The sequence below is a fragment of the Pipistrellus hanaki genome (assembly GCF_964339955.1).
Source record: "Pipistrellus hanaki genome assembly, chromosome: 11".
In the NCBI taxonomy this organism is placed as follows: domain Eukaryota; kingdom Metazoa; phylum Chordata; class Mammalia; order Chiroptera; family Vespertilionidae; genus Pipistrellus; species Pipistrellus hanaki.
The window spans coordinates 23,233,706-23,250,502 of record NC_140513.1 but is presented as its reverse complement, the minus strand read 5'-3'; the positions used below and the strand labels follow the sequence as shown (position 1 = coordinate 23,250,502).

General features: G+C 50.6%; 1 protein-coding gene across 4 annotated transcripts in view; it reads left to right on the top strand.

Moving 5' to 3' along the window:
* The window catches only part of COL15A1 (collagen type XV alpha 1 chain), a 91,845-nt gene that overhangs the window by 60,397 nt on the left and 14,651 nt on the right, over positions 1-16,797 (top strand). For all 4 annotated transcript variants that reach the window (XM_084898696.1, XM_084898698.1, XM_084898697.1 and 1 more), the window contains 15 exons: positions 730-765; positions 1,150-1,281; positions 1,473-1,532; positions 2,568-2,603; positions 2,708-2,791; positions 4,215-4,280; positions 6,648-6,683; positions 7,920-7,982; positions 10,192-10,260; positions 10,371-10,406; positions 13,056-13,109; positions 13,210-13,269; positions 14,660-14,728; positions 14,838-14,879; positions 15,550-15,595. In XM_084898696.1, coding sequence (XP_084754822.1) covers positions 730-765; positions 1,150-1,281; positions 1,473-1,532; positions 2,568-2,603; positions 2,708-2,791; positions 4,215-4,280; positions 6,648-6,683; positions 7,920-7,982; positions 10,192-10,260; positions 10,371-10,406; positions 13,056-13,109; positions 13,210-13,269; positions 14,660-14,728; positions 14,838-14,879; positions 15,550-15,595 — 889 coding nt within the window. The remainder of the gene's footprint in view (positions 1-729; positions 766-1,149; positions 1,282-1,472; positions 1,533-2,567; positions 2,604-2,707; positions 2,792-4,214; positions 4,281-6,647; positions 6,684-7,919; positions 7,983-10,191; positions 10,261-10,370; positions 10,407-13,055; positions 13,110-13,209; positions 13,270-14,659; positions 14,729-14,837; positions 14,880-15,549; positions 15,596-16,797) is intronic.

Below are 16,797 nucleotides of genomic sequence, written 5' to 3'. Positions count from 1 at the left end.
GCGATGGGTGTAGAAAGGGAATCTAGCTCAGGGAGATGGGCCTGGGGCGAAGGGCATCATAATCAGGTGTGAGGGCCTTCTGTGGGCCCTGCGATTGCTGGCTCATTCCCTTGAGGGTGCTTTTAAGGTTTCCTCATGAGTCGTCAGAGAGAACCCCAACTGCTGTCCCCTAATGTAGGACAGTGTCTGCTGGAAGTGGACATGTCACCTGCTTAGTGTTCTGGGGCCATGTCAGCCAGCTTTTGGTCTTTGGATTTTTTTTTTCCCCAAAGAGAGTCAGTCGTCCTACAAATCTCCAAAAGTCTAGTGAATATGCAGCAAGTTCTCGAAGCCCCTTCCTTTGGCTTGGAGTAGGGGAAGTGCCCCTTCACTTCCATCTGGGAGGGGTGGGGAAAGGGACCGACCGCCCAGTGCACTGAGGGCTCCCCATGGGAATTCTTCCTCTGTGATCTCCCATGGTTCAACTTCAACTCCTCCTTACTCTTGAGGTAGGTGATGAGCTAATCATGAAAAATGGGTCGCACAAGCCTTCAGCATGGCTTGCCTGCAACTGACAACTCTCATAATGCACCCAGCTTTGAGACATCGGCCAAAACCTAGAGAGGAAGAGTCTTATTTTAATAGCCTGTGCCTTAAGCGTCCATAGTTCTAAATTCTCTTCTAAACACACCTCATGAGAGAGAGATATCAATGGATCTGTTGACTCTGTTTTGTTTGTTTGTTTTCCAGGGAGCAAGAGGGCCTAATGGCTCAGTCGGTGAAAAGGTAAAAAGGAAAAGAAAAGCTTTCCCTCCTTCCTTCTCTTTCTCTGGGCTTACTGTGATCGGGCTGTGGGGCTGGAGCACTGAAGGCATCAGTGCGTGAGGCAGAGAGAAACATCTCAGAGGGGCTGCAGGGGAAGACAGGACAGCTGGCGCTGGAGGGGAGCGAGTCACCTGCGGTGTTTCTCCTTCCTCACCCTTGCACACACGTGTGCTCAGCCTGTCGGGCACAATGTCAATTAGCCAGACAGCTGTTTCTGTACCATTAAGCAGTAACCGTCAGGTTCAGCAGCCTAATTAAGCTTGAAGGTTTTCTGACTCGGGGTCCGTGTGGTTCCTTCTGTGTATAACCCAGGGCTGGGGAGTCAGCCTGACCTCTTCCCTACAGGGTGACCCCGGCAACAGAGGCTCACCAGGACGCCCAGGGAAAAATGGACAAGTTGGCATCATGGGACCCCCAGGGCCTCCTGGACCCCCAGGGCCCCCAGGCCCCGAGTGTACAATGGAACCTGAATTTGAGGTACGTTCACCCCCTCTGTGGTTGAAGAACAATATGCCCTAAGGATTACTGGGGAGACCAGTAGATTGAACCCCGGTTTGAGGGCAGGGGCTGTGCTGATTCCCACCCCAAGCTCCAGTCCCAAACCACACTGGGCACTAGTAGGTGCTCAGGAATTGGGCTTGATATTCTCATTCTTCTTCTTTCCTTAGTATATTGAAGGCTCTGGAAACATCAGACTACGTCAGGAACCCAGAATCTCAGGACCAAATGTAGGTTGAAATACTTTTTAAAATATATTTTTATTGATTTCAGACAGGAAGGGAGAGGGAGAGAGAGAGATAGAAACATCAATGATGAGAGAGAATCATTGATTGGTTTCCTCCAGCATGCCCCCTACTGGGGATCGTGTCCATATCCCAGGTATGTGCAATGAGCAGGAATCAAACTGTGACCTCCTGGTTCATAGGTCAACGCTCAACCATTGAGCCACACTGGCTGGGCAAGGTGGGCTTTTGAAAACTTCATTTGGAGGCCTGTCGAGCTGGAGCGAGGGGACTGGCTCTGCTACTTTCGATAACTTACCCTCTCTGTGCCTCCAGCTCCCAGCTGTGCAATGGGAGCCTAGGTGCTCTTGACCAAGTGTTTCTTTGAGGAACAGGACAGAAGTTTTGCACAAAACATCCTGTGGGGAGTTGCTTTCTCTCTCTCTCTCTCTCTCTCTCTCTCTCTCTCTCTCTCTCTCTCTCTCTCTCGTCTTTCCCACCCTCTCTGCAGTCCCTCGCCATTCAGCATCTCTGCTTTATTGCCTCCTTCTTGCTACCCAATTCAATACTCATACTTTGACCCATTTGTATGTGCTTGAGGGTGCTCCTCCCTGATGCACCTAGTCCCAGGGAGGCCGCAGTGTTGTCTGTCTGCTGTGATACCTGCTGTTAAGAGGGCCAACCTTAGGAACCTCATTATCTTTATCGCATGGGACCTAGAGCTGAGCACTCAGCCCAGGAGAAGTCCACCTTCCCCATCCTCCAGATGCCGGCTCTGAGACTCAGGGTCAAGAACTGCACACCCCGCCCCATTCCCGTGCTGGGAGAGGACTGGTCTCCTCGCCCTCTGAGGGGTATTCCTTGTGACTCTGGGATGGGGAATTTTCCCTTCATCTTTTGGTCCCCTTGCCTGAGACAAAATCCATGTTAGTGAATATGGAGAGATGGCAAGATCCAAGGATAGATAGAGAGTGAGCAAAGTAAATAGAAAAACAACAACAACAACAACACACAAAGACCTTTGTTTCATTATTTTGCCAGGGTCTCAAAGGAGAAAAAGGAGACCCGGGAATCAAGGTGAGGTCACAGGTCTGAGGTGGGGTGTGAGGACTGTCCCGCCTGGTCTGGGAGCGTTATCCATGCACAGTGAATTGTTTCTCCGCTCTCGCCATTGTATCCAGGGTGAAAGAGGGATGGATGGAGACAGCATTGTGGGACCTCCTGGGCCCAGGGGACCACCAGGGCGCATCGAGGTCTTGCCTAGTGTGAGTATCATCCAGGTCAGAACATGGCTGTTTTCTGCCTTTGCTAAGGGAAAGAAGATTGTCCACAACTTCAGTGTTGCTGGTTATACAAGGGGCACCTGGCTAGCATCTGGCACTGGAGTTTCCCCCTGCCAGCATGCCCCTCCTGTCTGTTTCTACCCTGGAACCACTATTCTCTCCCCTGGTGCTTCCAGAACACTGTCTGCTGGTTGGCAGCATTTGCAGTCATGAGAATGGCTTTAACAGAGAAGCAAAGGAACATAAGAGGGGACGCAAAGGAGGAAAGATGGTTTGGGATATGATAAATCAAGGAAGACTCTCTGGAGGAAGTGTCTTTGTACAGGGGTTTAAAAGCTAAGGATGATTTTACTAGATAAGCATAGAGGGCATGACTTCCGGAATTCAGGTGGCAGGGACACTCTGAGGCAAAACACAGAATAGACTACGTGTGTGTGTGTGTGTGTGTGTGTGTGTGTGTGTGTCCACGGCATGAGAGTGGGTAGAGAGTGACTGGACTGTAGGCTTGGAGCAGATCATGGTCCGTTTACGTTTATTAGGATATCACATTTGTTAAAAATCATGGCCCTTCTGAGAGAAATTACATTATATGGTAATCGACAGAAAGTCAAAACATCCCAAATAATTAGAAAAAAATGACTAGAGTAAAAAAGTATTATATTTATATGATTTAAAATATCAAGTGTGGGTAAGGGTGTGATGAAATAGATAATCCCACCTGCTTTTGTGGAAATGTAAATTATATGACCCCTTTAGATAGCTCTTTGGCGATCTGTTAAAACTAAAAATGCCTAAACCCCCAAATTCCACATGGAAGGAATTCCGTGCTATAAGGTTGAGTGGGGGGGGGGGGGGGGAAGCAAGGTGAAGAGGAATACTTACAGCCTGATGCCATTGTATAAAATAACTATGTGGCAATTCAGCATGGAGAATATAGTCAATAACATTGTAATAACTATGTCTGGTGCTAGACTTATTGGGGTGATCACTTTATAAATGATATAAATATCTAATCACTATGTTGTACACCTAAAATTATATAATAGTGTATGTCGACTGTAACTGAAAAATTAAAAATAAAATAACTACATGGACACACATATATGCACACACACGTACGCATATGCACACAAATGACACTACAAGCTTTCTGTAAATTTTTAAAAGAGAGAAGGCATTCGTGTGTTGTGCAATTTTAAGATTGACTGAAAGAGGAAAGTGATAAGGCAGCTCCGGGCTGTTTCCTAAGCAGTGGGAGGGATGCGTGTACCGGCAGTGGGATTAGGGTGTCATCAGCCTGCCCACATTCTGCCATGCTGGCTGAGTTTAATTAAAGCCTCGCTGCCAGGAACATGGTGGAACATGTGCCGCCCTCTGTCTCATTGTCTGGTTTTTCTCCTTCCAGTCTCTGATCAACATGACCCATGGATCCATGAACCTCTCCGACATTCCCGAGCTCGCTGGGCCTCCGGTATGTATCCGCAGCTGCCCCTAGAGCGAGGTTCCTACCCAGATACCCCTGTTGAAACTAGGTCGGGCTGATTTGCAACCCTTTTAGCAGCTGAAGCCTAGAGCTAGACTGATATCAAAGTCGAGTGAAAGAAGGAGTTTGCATTTCTGAGAAGCTGCTATCGCATTAGGCTGATCACGCAGGGAGTGTTGTCCAGTGCAGAGGAAGCTTCCAGTCCCGCGCATCACAACTGTGTGCGATGGAAATCAGAGGATCACAGATAATAACCCGATTGACGTCTGTGCAGCGCGTTGGGCCTGCTTTTATTTACACGATCTCATTTCATGGAACAGGAAGAGATTACAGAAACCTATCTGTGCTAATGGGCAAACGGGCACAAGAGGAGGGAACGTGACTCTCGTTAGTCTTCCCAGGCCCGTTTGAGACCCCAGGGACACACACAGCAGCTACATTAGTTTTCTGCAAGTCCACGGGCTCGGTCCACGGCACAATAGGACTTAAGAGGAAGGAAGCCTCCTCCACAGCCTGTGCGATGAGTCCCATTGCATCTTCCACATCTGCTCCTGGCAGCTGGGGACAGAGGGGAGAGCCCTAGCCGTAGAAGCCTTGGGGTTCCAGCCCCATCTCTGCTACACACCACTCTGAGCCTCTGATAACACCTCACTAGTTTGGGGGCAGCTTATAAGAGGCTGCTTTGCAGACTGTGGCACTCTGTGTAGCTGACACGGAGGTTGAGGCTTATACTTCCACAGCTGTGCAGTCCAGATGTCTGCGGGGCCACCCACTGCAGCAGTCCCCAGTGAGGGTGGCCTGAACCCCACCATCCAGTGCCCTCTGCAAACATCTGGAGGTTCCTCTACAGCTGGTATCTTCTGCTGCTGAGTGACCTGTTAGCAGGTCATTATGCTGTCTCTTTCGGGCTATAGCCAATGGGGCCTCCTTCCCCTGATTTCTACTAAAATCATCCAGAGCACCCCAATAATCAAACCCTAAAGCAAAGGAGCTAACAAGCAAAAGTCAATTCACAGAGGTCTTGGTTTTCCCCAGACTATTGGAGGTTTAGGTGTTAGTGAGTTGATACTAAAGCAAAACACAGACTAAAATTGGAGATTCCACTTCTCCATTCTAAGATGGGCCTTGTCTGCCTGCATTGCCCTGCTCCCACCCCTAGAACCTTCCTTCCTCCCCAACCCCTCTCCTTTTCAGCAAGTCCAGGCCCACAGGGCTCCTTCATCCCTATTGGAGGATCAGGATTTTACTGCTCAGGGCAATTCCCTCCCTGGGAAGGCTCAAGTCCAACCAGCACCCTCATACTTTTCCACCTCACTGTGTATACAGTATATTGATAAACTTGTTGCCATCTGAATATCTCTCTGTGTGTGTGTACATAAACTAGTACATATACATATTCATATACATATACATATACATATTCATATACATATACTAAAGGCTCGGAGTAGGGGTCCCTCAGCCAGGCTCGCACTCTCTCACAGTCTGGGAGCCCTGAGGGGATTACCAACTGACAGTTCTGTGGGAGACAATCGGGCTGGCTGATCAGGGGACAGCTCAGGCTGGGAGCGGCTACCCAATGGGCACGCCCCCCACATCGCTGCCACGCCCCTCTCCCCCCATCACTATCCCCTCCCTTTGCACACTGGCATGCACCTTGGCTGGCCTGACGCCACCTGCTCACCAGCCCTGCCTCCCATCCACTGGTCATTCGGTTGTTCAATCGACTTGCATATTACGCTTTTATTATATAGTATATTCTGCCTTTAATAGGTATATGGGTATCTGGGCTGGCAGAAAGAAGAGTTCTGGCCCCATGTGGAGTGAACCACAAACTCACTGCATCCCAGGGCCTTTCAGATGACTGGTCCTTTAAAATTCTCGCTCCTACCTGGGGAAAAGACCTGAGTCTCACTCACATGCCCCACTTCCACCCTCACACAGCCCAGAACAGCCTTTGGCCCCATTCCTCAGCTTAGGAACCTGTATTCTGAGGCTGTTTATCACAGCCCAGTGAAGCATTCATCACCCCAGAGCTTTCAGATGCTGAGCGATTTCACGGAGAAGGAGGCAGCCAGCTACAGTGGAGAGAGTTCTGGCTCTGAGGAGCAGGGGCCCTGGGTACCTGAGCACAGTTCCTGGCTCTGCCACTGGCCAGCTGTGTGACTGTCCAGTTCCATTCTCTCTTGGGCCTCAGCATCCTCTTGGGCAAAAATGGATCATGAGCCCCACAGTGTGGGAACATGCTTCAGTCTTTGGGAGGTGCTGAGAGGGGTGAGCTGTGGAGATGCAGCACTCCTGCTGGCTCTGGAATGCTGCCCCTCAACCACCTGCTTTGTCTTTGTTGTATCACAGGGCCCGGATGGCATGCCTGGGCTGCCAGGGTTTCCAGTAAGTACCACAGTAACTGTCTTCCTTCTGGGCCTCCTTGCTGTGCTCATTCTGTTCCTTCCACCTGGAATGCCTTTCTCCATCTGCATGACCAAGCTCTAGTGTCATCTTGTTCATGTAACCTCTCCTGGTGGCCCCCACCTGGAGGGATCTTTCCCTCCGGTCAGTGCCATGGGGCTGTATTTTCACCTTTGCTGTGGTCCTTTCCTGCCTCGAGTTACAGTTAATTGTATCCTTGTTTTTCTTCCTCGACTGCATTGTAACCATCTTGTGGAGGGTTGGGTCACTCATCTCTCTACCCAAGAGCCAGCCAATGGTTGGCTTCCTGTGCATGTTGGCTTCCTATGCAAGCCAAGCATTTCAAGTCGATACAATAGAGAAAGTTCCTACAGAGAGAGGATGGTGGCAATGGGGGCTGGGAGATGGGAAGCATAGACTAGACATCCAATAATTAAATCCATGTGCCCCACACTCTCGGGCTTCCACCACGGAAGGTGAAAGTGCATTTCTGTGTAGAAAGTGTTCTGCAGGGTATCTCACCCTTTAACACAGAAGACAAGACAGGGACTTGTGAAAAGCCAAATAGCAATAGTGTTGAAAGGCCTTTGGGGGCAAAAGTCATAGGAGTCATAGGAGTCATAGTCACAAATAGTAAGTATCGGAGGAGTTGGGAAGAGGTCACCTTTGGGTGTGCAGAATTTGGCTCTACAAAGGGGTAGATGAGCATTCATGCAGGAGGAATGGCATGGGCAGAAGTGCAAAGGCAGCAGGGAGTGTGGAGAGGGTAAGGAAAAGGCTCACTTCTGGTGGTATGGGGCGATGGGGGCAGGGGAGGGAGAGTGAAAGACCAGATTCTGGCTGGGATGGGCTTGGGTATCAAGCTGCGATTTCATCCCACAGGTAATAGGGAGCCACAGCAGGGAGGGGAGTCATGGAAGCTGAATGGTGGGGTAAGGTGGGCTGCAGGATGGCCTGGAGGACCCAAGCAGAGGCAGAGGCAGCAGGAACGGGCTATTTCCATAGTGCCCCTTGGAGAAACCCAAAGCTCAAAGAGGCAGAGGGCTGCCAGGCCTCCTAATGCTCAGTGCTGTCTTCTTTCCACCAGACCACAATTTCTAGACCAGGAAAATATCATGATTTATATCTACCAGGAGAATTCTTCTACTTTTTGGAAAAAAATACTTCCGTTTGGATAAAGCTCTTCAATCTTAACCAACAACAAATGATTCCTTCTAGGGCCCTAGAGGACCAAAAGGAGACACCGGTGTTCCTGGATTTCCAGGACTCAAAGGAGAACAGGTACGAGGGGCCCAGATGTCTGGGTGGGGTCATACTCCAGAATTCACTAAACATTGCTATTGGCTGAAAGTAGGGGTTCACTTTTTTTTTTAATTTGAAATATAATTCACATGCCATAAAATCCACCCCTTTACATTGTAAACTTCATGTTTTAGTATAGTCACAAGGTTGTGCAACCATCACCACTGCCTTATTTCAGAACATTTTCCTCACGCCCAAAGGAAGCTCGCTCTCTGTTAGCAATCACTCTTCCAGCTGTTAACTTTCATAATCTCAAGGTTCCTCCAGAGTGAAGGTGGGTTGTGGGTGGAGAAATTGATTTTCATCCGAGTTTGGGAAAAGACTCAACCAACACTCCCTTGAATGTGTCATCACATGTGCTGTGCTTTGTCTTAACTGCCTGGTGGGCACTCCCATGAGAGTGTGCGTTCCCTCAGGGCAGACGTCAGCCAGTTCTTTTTCTGTAGTTCCAGTTCTTAGCACACAGCCTGGTACACCAATGACATTGAAAGACTTGTTGGATGAAAGCATGTGTAATTAATGGCAGTTTTGGTCCGGAATCTTTGGGATAAATATTGATATGCAGAACAAGTCCTGGGAATTTCCAGAGTACTGCACTGGCCTTTGTACCCTGCACATGTGCCTCTGAGAATTAGCTTCCCCGATGTGTTTATAGATAAGGGTGGAAATGATGTCCATAAACAGATTGCAAAGACCCTGGGGTGGATGCATGTATTCACCCATCCATTTATGAGCTCGTCCATCTTCTATCCATTCCAGCCAGATTCCTGTATGGAGCACTAGGGATATAGAAATAAGATAAGAGGAATAGACATACAAAGAGCCGATAGAAAGTGTGGTCATTGCTGTCACGGAGGTCCGTGCAAAGCCAGTGGGAGCGACTCCTGAGCCTTCCTTGGGTAGTCGAGGAGGTGGGGTATCCCTAAGAGGAGGGATGGCTAGGGAGTGTTAGGCTTCTCTCTCTCTTCCTTCCCACCACCATTCCACACCAGCCCCAACGAGGAGCCTCCAGTGTCTTTGGACCATAATTCCAAGAGGTGGAGAGTTCAGTGTGCAGGGGAAAGGGGTCTCAGCTTGGTGCCACATGGGGTGATGTCTTGGGATATGTTGCCGCCAGAGGCTGTGCAGATGGGATGGGTCCAAGGCAGCCTGGCTTGGGAATAGCAGCTCTTGCTTTAAACACTCTGTCTTCTATGGGATATGGTCAGATGGATCTGGAGGGACCCTCCCCTCACCCCTGCCACCTTGGACACCCAGGCAGCTCTGCTCCCGTCCTAACAGAAAACGCACTTTCTCCTGCTCTGCCTCTAATGCTTTTGTACTTGCTTCTTCTTGCTGCTGGCGTGCTCAGGACTGCCTTTCCACACCTGCGGAGTGGTAAGACCCTAATATCAGGTGTGGGCTTGGGGGTCGGAGAGAAGAGGCTGCTCTGCTTGCTTTGGCTGCTTCTGGCCCGTTGGAGGGAGAGTTGGACGTGGTCACCCCAGCTCCCCAGGGGCCAGCATGGGAATCTGGGGCCAAAGCCTCGGAGTGATAAAGAAGGTTTCTCTGCCTGGCCTTTGCTTGGGACATATATCTTCTTGGAAGCCTTCTGGTTTAGTAAATGAGGACTGGACACTGCGTTCCTGCCACCTCCCCTGTTTCCTAACAACGGAGAAACTTGGCCTGGTCCAGTTGCACAGGAGCCTGAGTTCCACATGGAGACACAGGGCCCTTTGTTGAGAGAGGCCTCTAGTGTCCGTACCTTCATCCCCTTCCCAATTTCAGAACTTTTAACAGGAATAAGGATTCTTGGTGGGAACAGATCTCAAGCCAAGTTGTTAGGAAAGCGAGCCACCAAATACATTAGGAGCCAGAGGTTCCCGGGGATGCTGTGCAGCAAGAGGTGGGGAGGACCTTGTTGGGCTGGTTGCTGGAGAGTGAGGCTGTCGATCTGTGAGCTCTGGAAGGCTAGCAGCGCCCCAGCCTGTGAGAGTGCATGGAGGGGAGGGAATGAAGCAGAGAACGGTCAGTTGCTTAGGAGGCTATTACAGCCTTTTGTGGGGGTCGTGTCTGAGCCAAGCAGTGGGGTTGGAGGGCTGGGATGAAGGTAGCAGAAATCATGGCGGTGGGACTGAGAGGCCTTGGGGAGCCTCTGGATAAGGCAGCGAGGAGGAGTCCAACTTCATTGAAATTCTCTGAATTGCAGGGCGAGAAGGGAGAGGCGGGCGCCATCCTGACGGGAGACGTTCCTCTGGAAAGGCTGAGGGGGGAAAAGGTAATTATGTCACCAGACCCTGAAGGCACCCATCCTCTTTGGGATCCCACCTCTGTTTCTGCCACAAACTACGTTCCTCTGAGTGACTGGTCTGTGTCTCCCTATTTCAGGGTGAACCTGGAGCACACGGAGCCCCAGGACCAATGGTAAGCCAGAGTGTCTCTCCGCTGGGTCTGGACTGGGGTTTGAGGCAATTCTCATTCTTTAGTTTAATTAGACTTAGTTGTCCCAATTGTGAAAATAAAAAGGATGTGACAAAATATGTGTGTTGGGGTAGGCTGACTGCAATTAAATAAAGATCTCAGTTGCTTAACACAACAGCTGCATAAACAACCACTGTGGTTGTTCCTAGTTGGGCGTGTTCCCTCCAAGAAGTGACTCAGGGACCCAGGATGCTTGTGATCTGGGACTCTGCCATCTTGTGGATTCAGAGCCACACTGACATAGTCCAGCTGGTAGGCCAAGGCTGAGGAGGTGGAAAGAGATCGTGGGAGATGAGGAACATCACTTCTAGCACATTCTACTGGCCAGAACCCAGTTGTCTGGGTGGGTGGGGCCTCAGAAAGGTGGCTTAGCTGTGTGTCCAGGAAGGAGAGGAGAACAGGATGGTGGTGAGCACTCACGGTTACGTCACAGGTCTTGCCAGCTAAAGATTGCCACTGCCCAGGGAACCCCTCAAAGGAAGCCAGAAAGTCGCTGTGGGCTTTGTGGGTTCTGGATATGGGTCTGCTGCTCATTTGCTGTGAGGCCTTGAGCAAGTCCTCTTCTCTGTCTGGGTTTCCCTTTTCCCATCAGTAAGGGAGAGTACTGAGTTAGTACTAGATGACAGCGTAGCACCTTTCTTTACTTACTACTCCAGGAATCTATAATCCATTTGGGCTGCTGAACAGTTTGTAAGCTACCAGTTCCCTAGGATGAACCCTAAACTTCCCTGTTCTTCTCCTCCCCAAAAAACAAACAAAAAAATTCAGGTGTACTCGTAGAACATTCACTGTGTGTCAGATGCTGTACTGATTCTTCACACAGCTCATTTATTTCATCCTCGCCACCTTCAGAGGTGATGATCAGAATCCCCGTTTTATAGAGCAGGAAATGGAGGTGAAGGAGGTTAAGTAATTTGCCCATTGTCACACAGCTTGTAAGTAGCAACACAGGGATCTGAACCCAGCCTGCTGGACTCTGAACCCAGGTTTTGGCCACTACATCCCACTATCTACAATACCTTCATTCTTCTGAGACTTTTAGGCTGGGTTGTTGTTGTTGTTGTTGTTGTTGAAGTTGGATTTGAGCTCTAGCTCTAGCAATGTAGGTCCTTTCTCCACTGGCCTCAGATCCAGCCTCATGAGTCTAACAGGCGCATGTCCTTGATGAATAGCCCATAACATCCACAGTGCATTTCTTCACAGGACCTTCTGAGGCCTTGGTCCAGGCAGAATGGATGCTCTGGAGAGGCTAAAGGCCAAGGCAGACTTGGAGAGTCATGATTAACCACTTAACTAACATCCAATACTATGGGAAACACCTATAGTTATTAGCAGTGCTGGCCACAGTATGCAGCAAGCAGGTGACCAAGGAAGTTGTTCCCACCACAGTCCAGTTTATGCATAGCTTGCCAAGCACACACAGTAAAGGGGTATCTTCTTCTAATTTACATAAAGGTGCCGTGTGGGCCAGCTGTGGCCCCTGTGACTAGGGCAGCGTAGAGTTCCCTTACAAACTCACTAGAGTCCTGTTACTCATGGCCCCTGGATCAGCAGCACCAGCATCAGCTAGGAGCTCAGGAGAAAGGCAGAGCTTCAGGCCCCACCCCAGACCTACAGGGTCTGCATTTCTATAAGATCCCAGGGGACACCGATGCACATGGACGTGTGAGGGGCTCTGCACTAGAACATACCACCTGGTGTCCCATGTCCTGTTAACTCCTCTGTCCTTGCTTCTCTTTCCCTAAGAGTAACTCAGGCTGGGTGCTTTACACGCAGGGCCTGTTTCAACTCAGTCTGTAATTGCTATTTTCCAGGGCATGACTTGTCTATGTTAATGGCAACAGGCAGATGGGCCCCAGGCTTAAGCCAGTCACTCTCCTGGGAGACAGGGCAGACTGGCTACAGGAGTGGGAAGGCGTGGCCTGGAGGTAGAGCTTGTTCTGGGAAGAGGTGGTGCGTTGCGTGCACCCCGTATATCAGAAGGCATGAAGGTTCCTGCAGGAGCTCAGAACAGGGCGGTGGCTCTGGAAGCATGTGGACATAGAAAGCCAGCCCTGGAATAAATGGGGGTGCAGGAGAAGTGGGGTGCCAGGCCAAGGTTCTGGTCCTTAGGGACAGGTAGGAACAAAGCAGAAACCAGTTACTGGAACGGGTTACCAGGTGGGGCCGTGATGAGGGGAGAGGCAGGGCTGCATTATTCCAATGGGGACCGTGGAGAGCCCTGGGACATAAGGCCTAGGGCAAAGGTCCACGTTTTGAGCTGGTCGGCGTCTGGCTACCTGGGTTCCCTCATTAGCCTGACTGTCTGAGAGGGTTGGATGCAGAGTCTGGGGTGGGGTAGAGCTTACAGGAAGGTGCGGGGCGGTGATGGGTTGAGCATGTGCTTCCAGCTGAGCACAGAGAGGCTGGGCGACAAGGAGCCAGGCAGGTGGGTACCTCATACTTGCTCCTTGCCCTCCTTCCTCCATTCGGTGGTTCACCGTCACCACTGCCCACAATGGCAGGTGGGGTGCCCCCCCCCCCAAAACCTTACCATCTGGCCCTTGAGTTTCTGTTCTTTTCTGATCTGGTTGGTATTTGTTTTGTCTCTAGGGGCCCAAAGGACCGCCAGGACACAAAGGAGAATTTGGCCTCCCCGGACGACCTGTAGGTGTCGGTGTCCATTGGACTGGATGTGAGAGAGGACACGTGGGCCAGGCTGGCCAGTGGGCAGTGGTTTTACTAAGGCATCTTCTGTGGGTTTCAGGGTCGCCCAGGACTGAATGGCTTCAAGGGTGCCAAAGGAGACCGCGGGGTCATAATGCCGGTGAGTGCCACAGCCCTCGTTCCAGCCCCACACCACCCTGGGGCCAGAGCCCCACGGCCAGTGTCCAGGGGAGAGAGTGCCAGGACCAGGGAGCAAGACCTGGGGGCATAACGTTCAGGAAAGTTTTTCTTCTTCCTCCCCTGCCACTTCCAAATGTCCTCCAGCCCAGCTCTGGCCTCCAGCTCACGCTCAGGGTTCCTCCCACCAAAGCCCCTTCATGAAATGGAGCATAAGCTTCCTGGTCCAAACCCCAGAGGGAGGTGGGAGACCACCAAGTGCGCATGCTCAGGAAACCTGGTTTCAAATCCCAGGTCTTCTGATTTGGGTGATACCTGGTCTCAGGGCTTTGCACATCCCCAGGGGCTCCGTAGATGCTAGGGAGTGAATAACAAAGCGAGATCAGCTACTTAGGCGGGGCCTCACAGGATGGCAGACACTGGAGGCATCAGCACGGAACAAGGGTCTAGAATAAGGAAGCCAAGGTTCGTTGAGCATCTACTGTGTACCAGACACATTACCAGGTGCTCTGAAGGATATTATCTTAGTCTTGGTAATAACTGTCCTAAGAGGCACTAGGTGGGGTCCTTGTTTTGCACAAGAGGAAACAGGGGCCTGTGGAAGTTAAGTAACTCACTGAAGGTCACCAACCTAAATCTGTCGCTGTTTCCGTTTGCACCACTCTGCCTCTGCTCTGTGCGTCCAGAAACCCAGACAAACAATGGTACTGAAGCATTGGGGAAGTAACTCCTAGCCATCAAGCCTGCCGGGGCTACTAGGGAAAGCAGAACTGATGCCTGCCCGTAGGGTGATCAGTGCAGCTTCAGAGTGGGCTAGACGCCTCATGCCTGGGTTGGAGCCTCGCCCCTCCTGCTGGGGCATCCTGCTTGGGACCCAGGCTTAGAGGAGCAAACACTGCATGGTATTCAGGCCAGGATGACCTGGCTTTGAAAATAACTGTGCTACCCAGCAAGAGGTTGGCATTTATTTTTGCATTTATAAGGCACTTTCTGAGGTGCCATAGCACGTGAAGGACCACCCTCTATCCCAACTTTCACCCCCACCTCACTTGTTGCTCCACTCTAGGGATGTGCTGGTAGAGAGGTGGTGGACTCAGTATCAGCTGAGCATGGCCCTTGGAGTCAGAATCTCAGTTCTGCCCTAAGTTGCTGTGTGGCCTTCAGCAGGTCACTTCTCCTCCCTGGACCTCACCTGTTTGCTCTGCTGTCTTCCCCATGGATTGTTGTGAAGATGCAATGAGGTCAGCTATGTAGACATGCTCTGTAGACGGGGCCGGCTTTCCTCATTGTGTCCCCCAAACCTGGGGAAAGTACCCTGCAGCCACCTCTGCACTCACAACCACCTGAACTCAGGAACTGCCTTTCTTCCTCAGGGCCCACCTGGCTTACCTGGCCCTCCAGGTCCCCCTGGACCACCTGGAGCAGTGATTAACATCAAAGGAGTAAGTGGGGAGAGACCTTGTGGGGGGAGGGGAGAGTGGGTACCAAACTGACCTAACCCCGAGTCAAATGTCCCGATGGCCTCACTTCTCTTGTCCTCGCTTCCCACAGGCTGTCTTCCCCATACCAACCCGGCCACACTGCAAGATTCCAGTAAGTAGCATACGGTCACTGTCGTAAAGAGCAGGCTTTGCACAGAAAGCAACTCAGAGAAGACGATTGGTCTTTGTCTTGAGCCCTTTCTATCTATCAGTGTCCTCTTTGATGTCTCATATCACTTACACATAGACCCTTAAGTGACCAGAAGCTTCTAGATAACAAACTGCAGCAATGAAACATACAGGGTCTTCTAAGGGTACACAGGCTGACAGTGTCTCTTTAGCCCAATAAAAAACAGTGTCTTTTGTTATCGTAACCATATTAGATTCATGCTTGGAGCAGTATAATAACCCTCCCGTTATTGATTACCACTACCCTCAGTTCCTGTTCATTGTGCTCATTCCTGATCATATGCAGTAGCCAAACTAATGGCATCCCAGCTTCATGGCTAGATACACCACTAGCTTGACCTCTCATGTGAATCAATCCATTGATTAAAAAAAAGAACGCCAACAATACTCACGGTTGGCCAAACCAACCCTGCTACCACTGATTGTCTTAAATCTTCGGGCTTCTCCTTTGCAGAGTTGTTTGGCCAGGAGGCCTGACTCCATGACGTTGTTCCTCTTGCCACACACTCCCCCGGAGCAGGGGACAGTGGCTACCTGGGCATGCAAACACCAGGACAGGATTCACACGTATGACCTTGCCTTTCTCTCTCCAGGTTGGTGCTGCTCATCCTGGGAATTCAGAACTCATCACCTTTCACGGTACGCACTCCCTCCTTCACCTTACATGTCTCTGGGATATTCCCAGACCCTCGTGCCTCTGCTGGGGTATTTTTATGTGCCCCTGGGCATAGACTCGGTGGTCAGGAAGAACTGGCTGGCCTAGTATGTGTTAGGAGGGGCCCACAGCTGAGCAAAGGCTGGGAGATGGGGCATTTCTGTTTGGTGTTGTCACCCATCTGTTTATCCTACACATCTTGGCTGAGCCTCCTAGTTAGCGGGAAGCACTCCATTTGTCCATTTGTCAGTTTATTCATAAAGCAGCCACTGAATCCTCCTCCTTGCTTGGTGCTGTCCCACGCACCGGGCTGAGACAGGTGAACCCTCCACCATTCCTGTCACTACCTCTGTCTTCACCATCGGTCTCCCATAGGCACTGTTAGGTGAGAGTATTTTAAAAATTGCCACGATGTTGCTGAAACCGGTTTGGCTCAATGGATATAGTGTCGGCTTGGGGACTGAAGGGTCCCAGGTTCGATTCCGGTCAAAGGCATGTACCTTGGTTGCGGGCACATCCCCAGTGGGGGTGTGCAAGAGGCAGCTGATCGATGACTCTCTCTCTCATCGATGTTTCTAACTCTGTATCTCTCTCCCTTCCTCTCTGTACAAAATCAATAAATTATATTTAAAAAATAAATAAAAATTGCCACGATGCAACATATCAAGAGCTAGTACAGGGCAGGGCCACGGGAGCCCAGAAAACCTCTGCTGCAGAGTGTTCTTGGACCAGTAGCATCTTCATCTCCTAGGAGCTTGTTAAAAATGCAGGAACCCCACCACCTCCCTGCAGACCTGCTGAGTCAAAGCTGCATTTTAACAAGCATCCTGCTGGGGTGCAGCACAGTAGAGTGTGAGAAGCCCTGGCTCTGAGCATTTGATTAGCAAGTTCGAGGTCTGAGGGAGCTCATCTATCATACAGGGAGTGTGAACGTTCCTGAAACTGAGCACGCAGGTGAGCGCTCAATCTGGTCCTCTGTCCCCACATATCTCTGTGTCCCCCTTTTGATTGAGAAGTCTGAACACTTGCAGCTTAAACAGGGGAAGCCTTTTTTCTTTCTTTCTTTTTTTTCTTTCCAATCCTGACCTCTGGCTGGGCTCTGTCACCCTTAGCCCAACAGGTGGTGGTCTCCCTGGTGCTATCTGGCCCCATTTTGCAGTTAGTTGTAAGTTTGGTTACAAAGTCC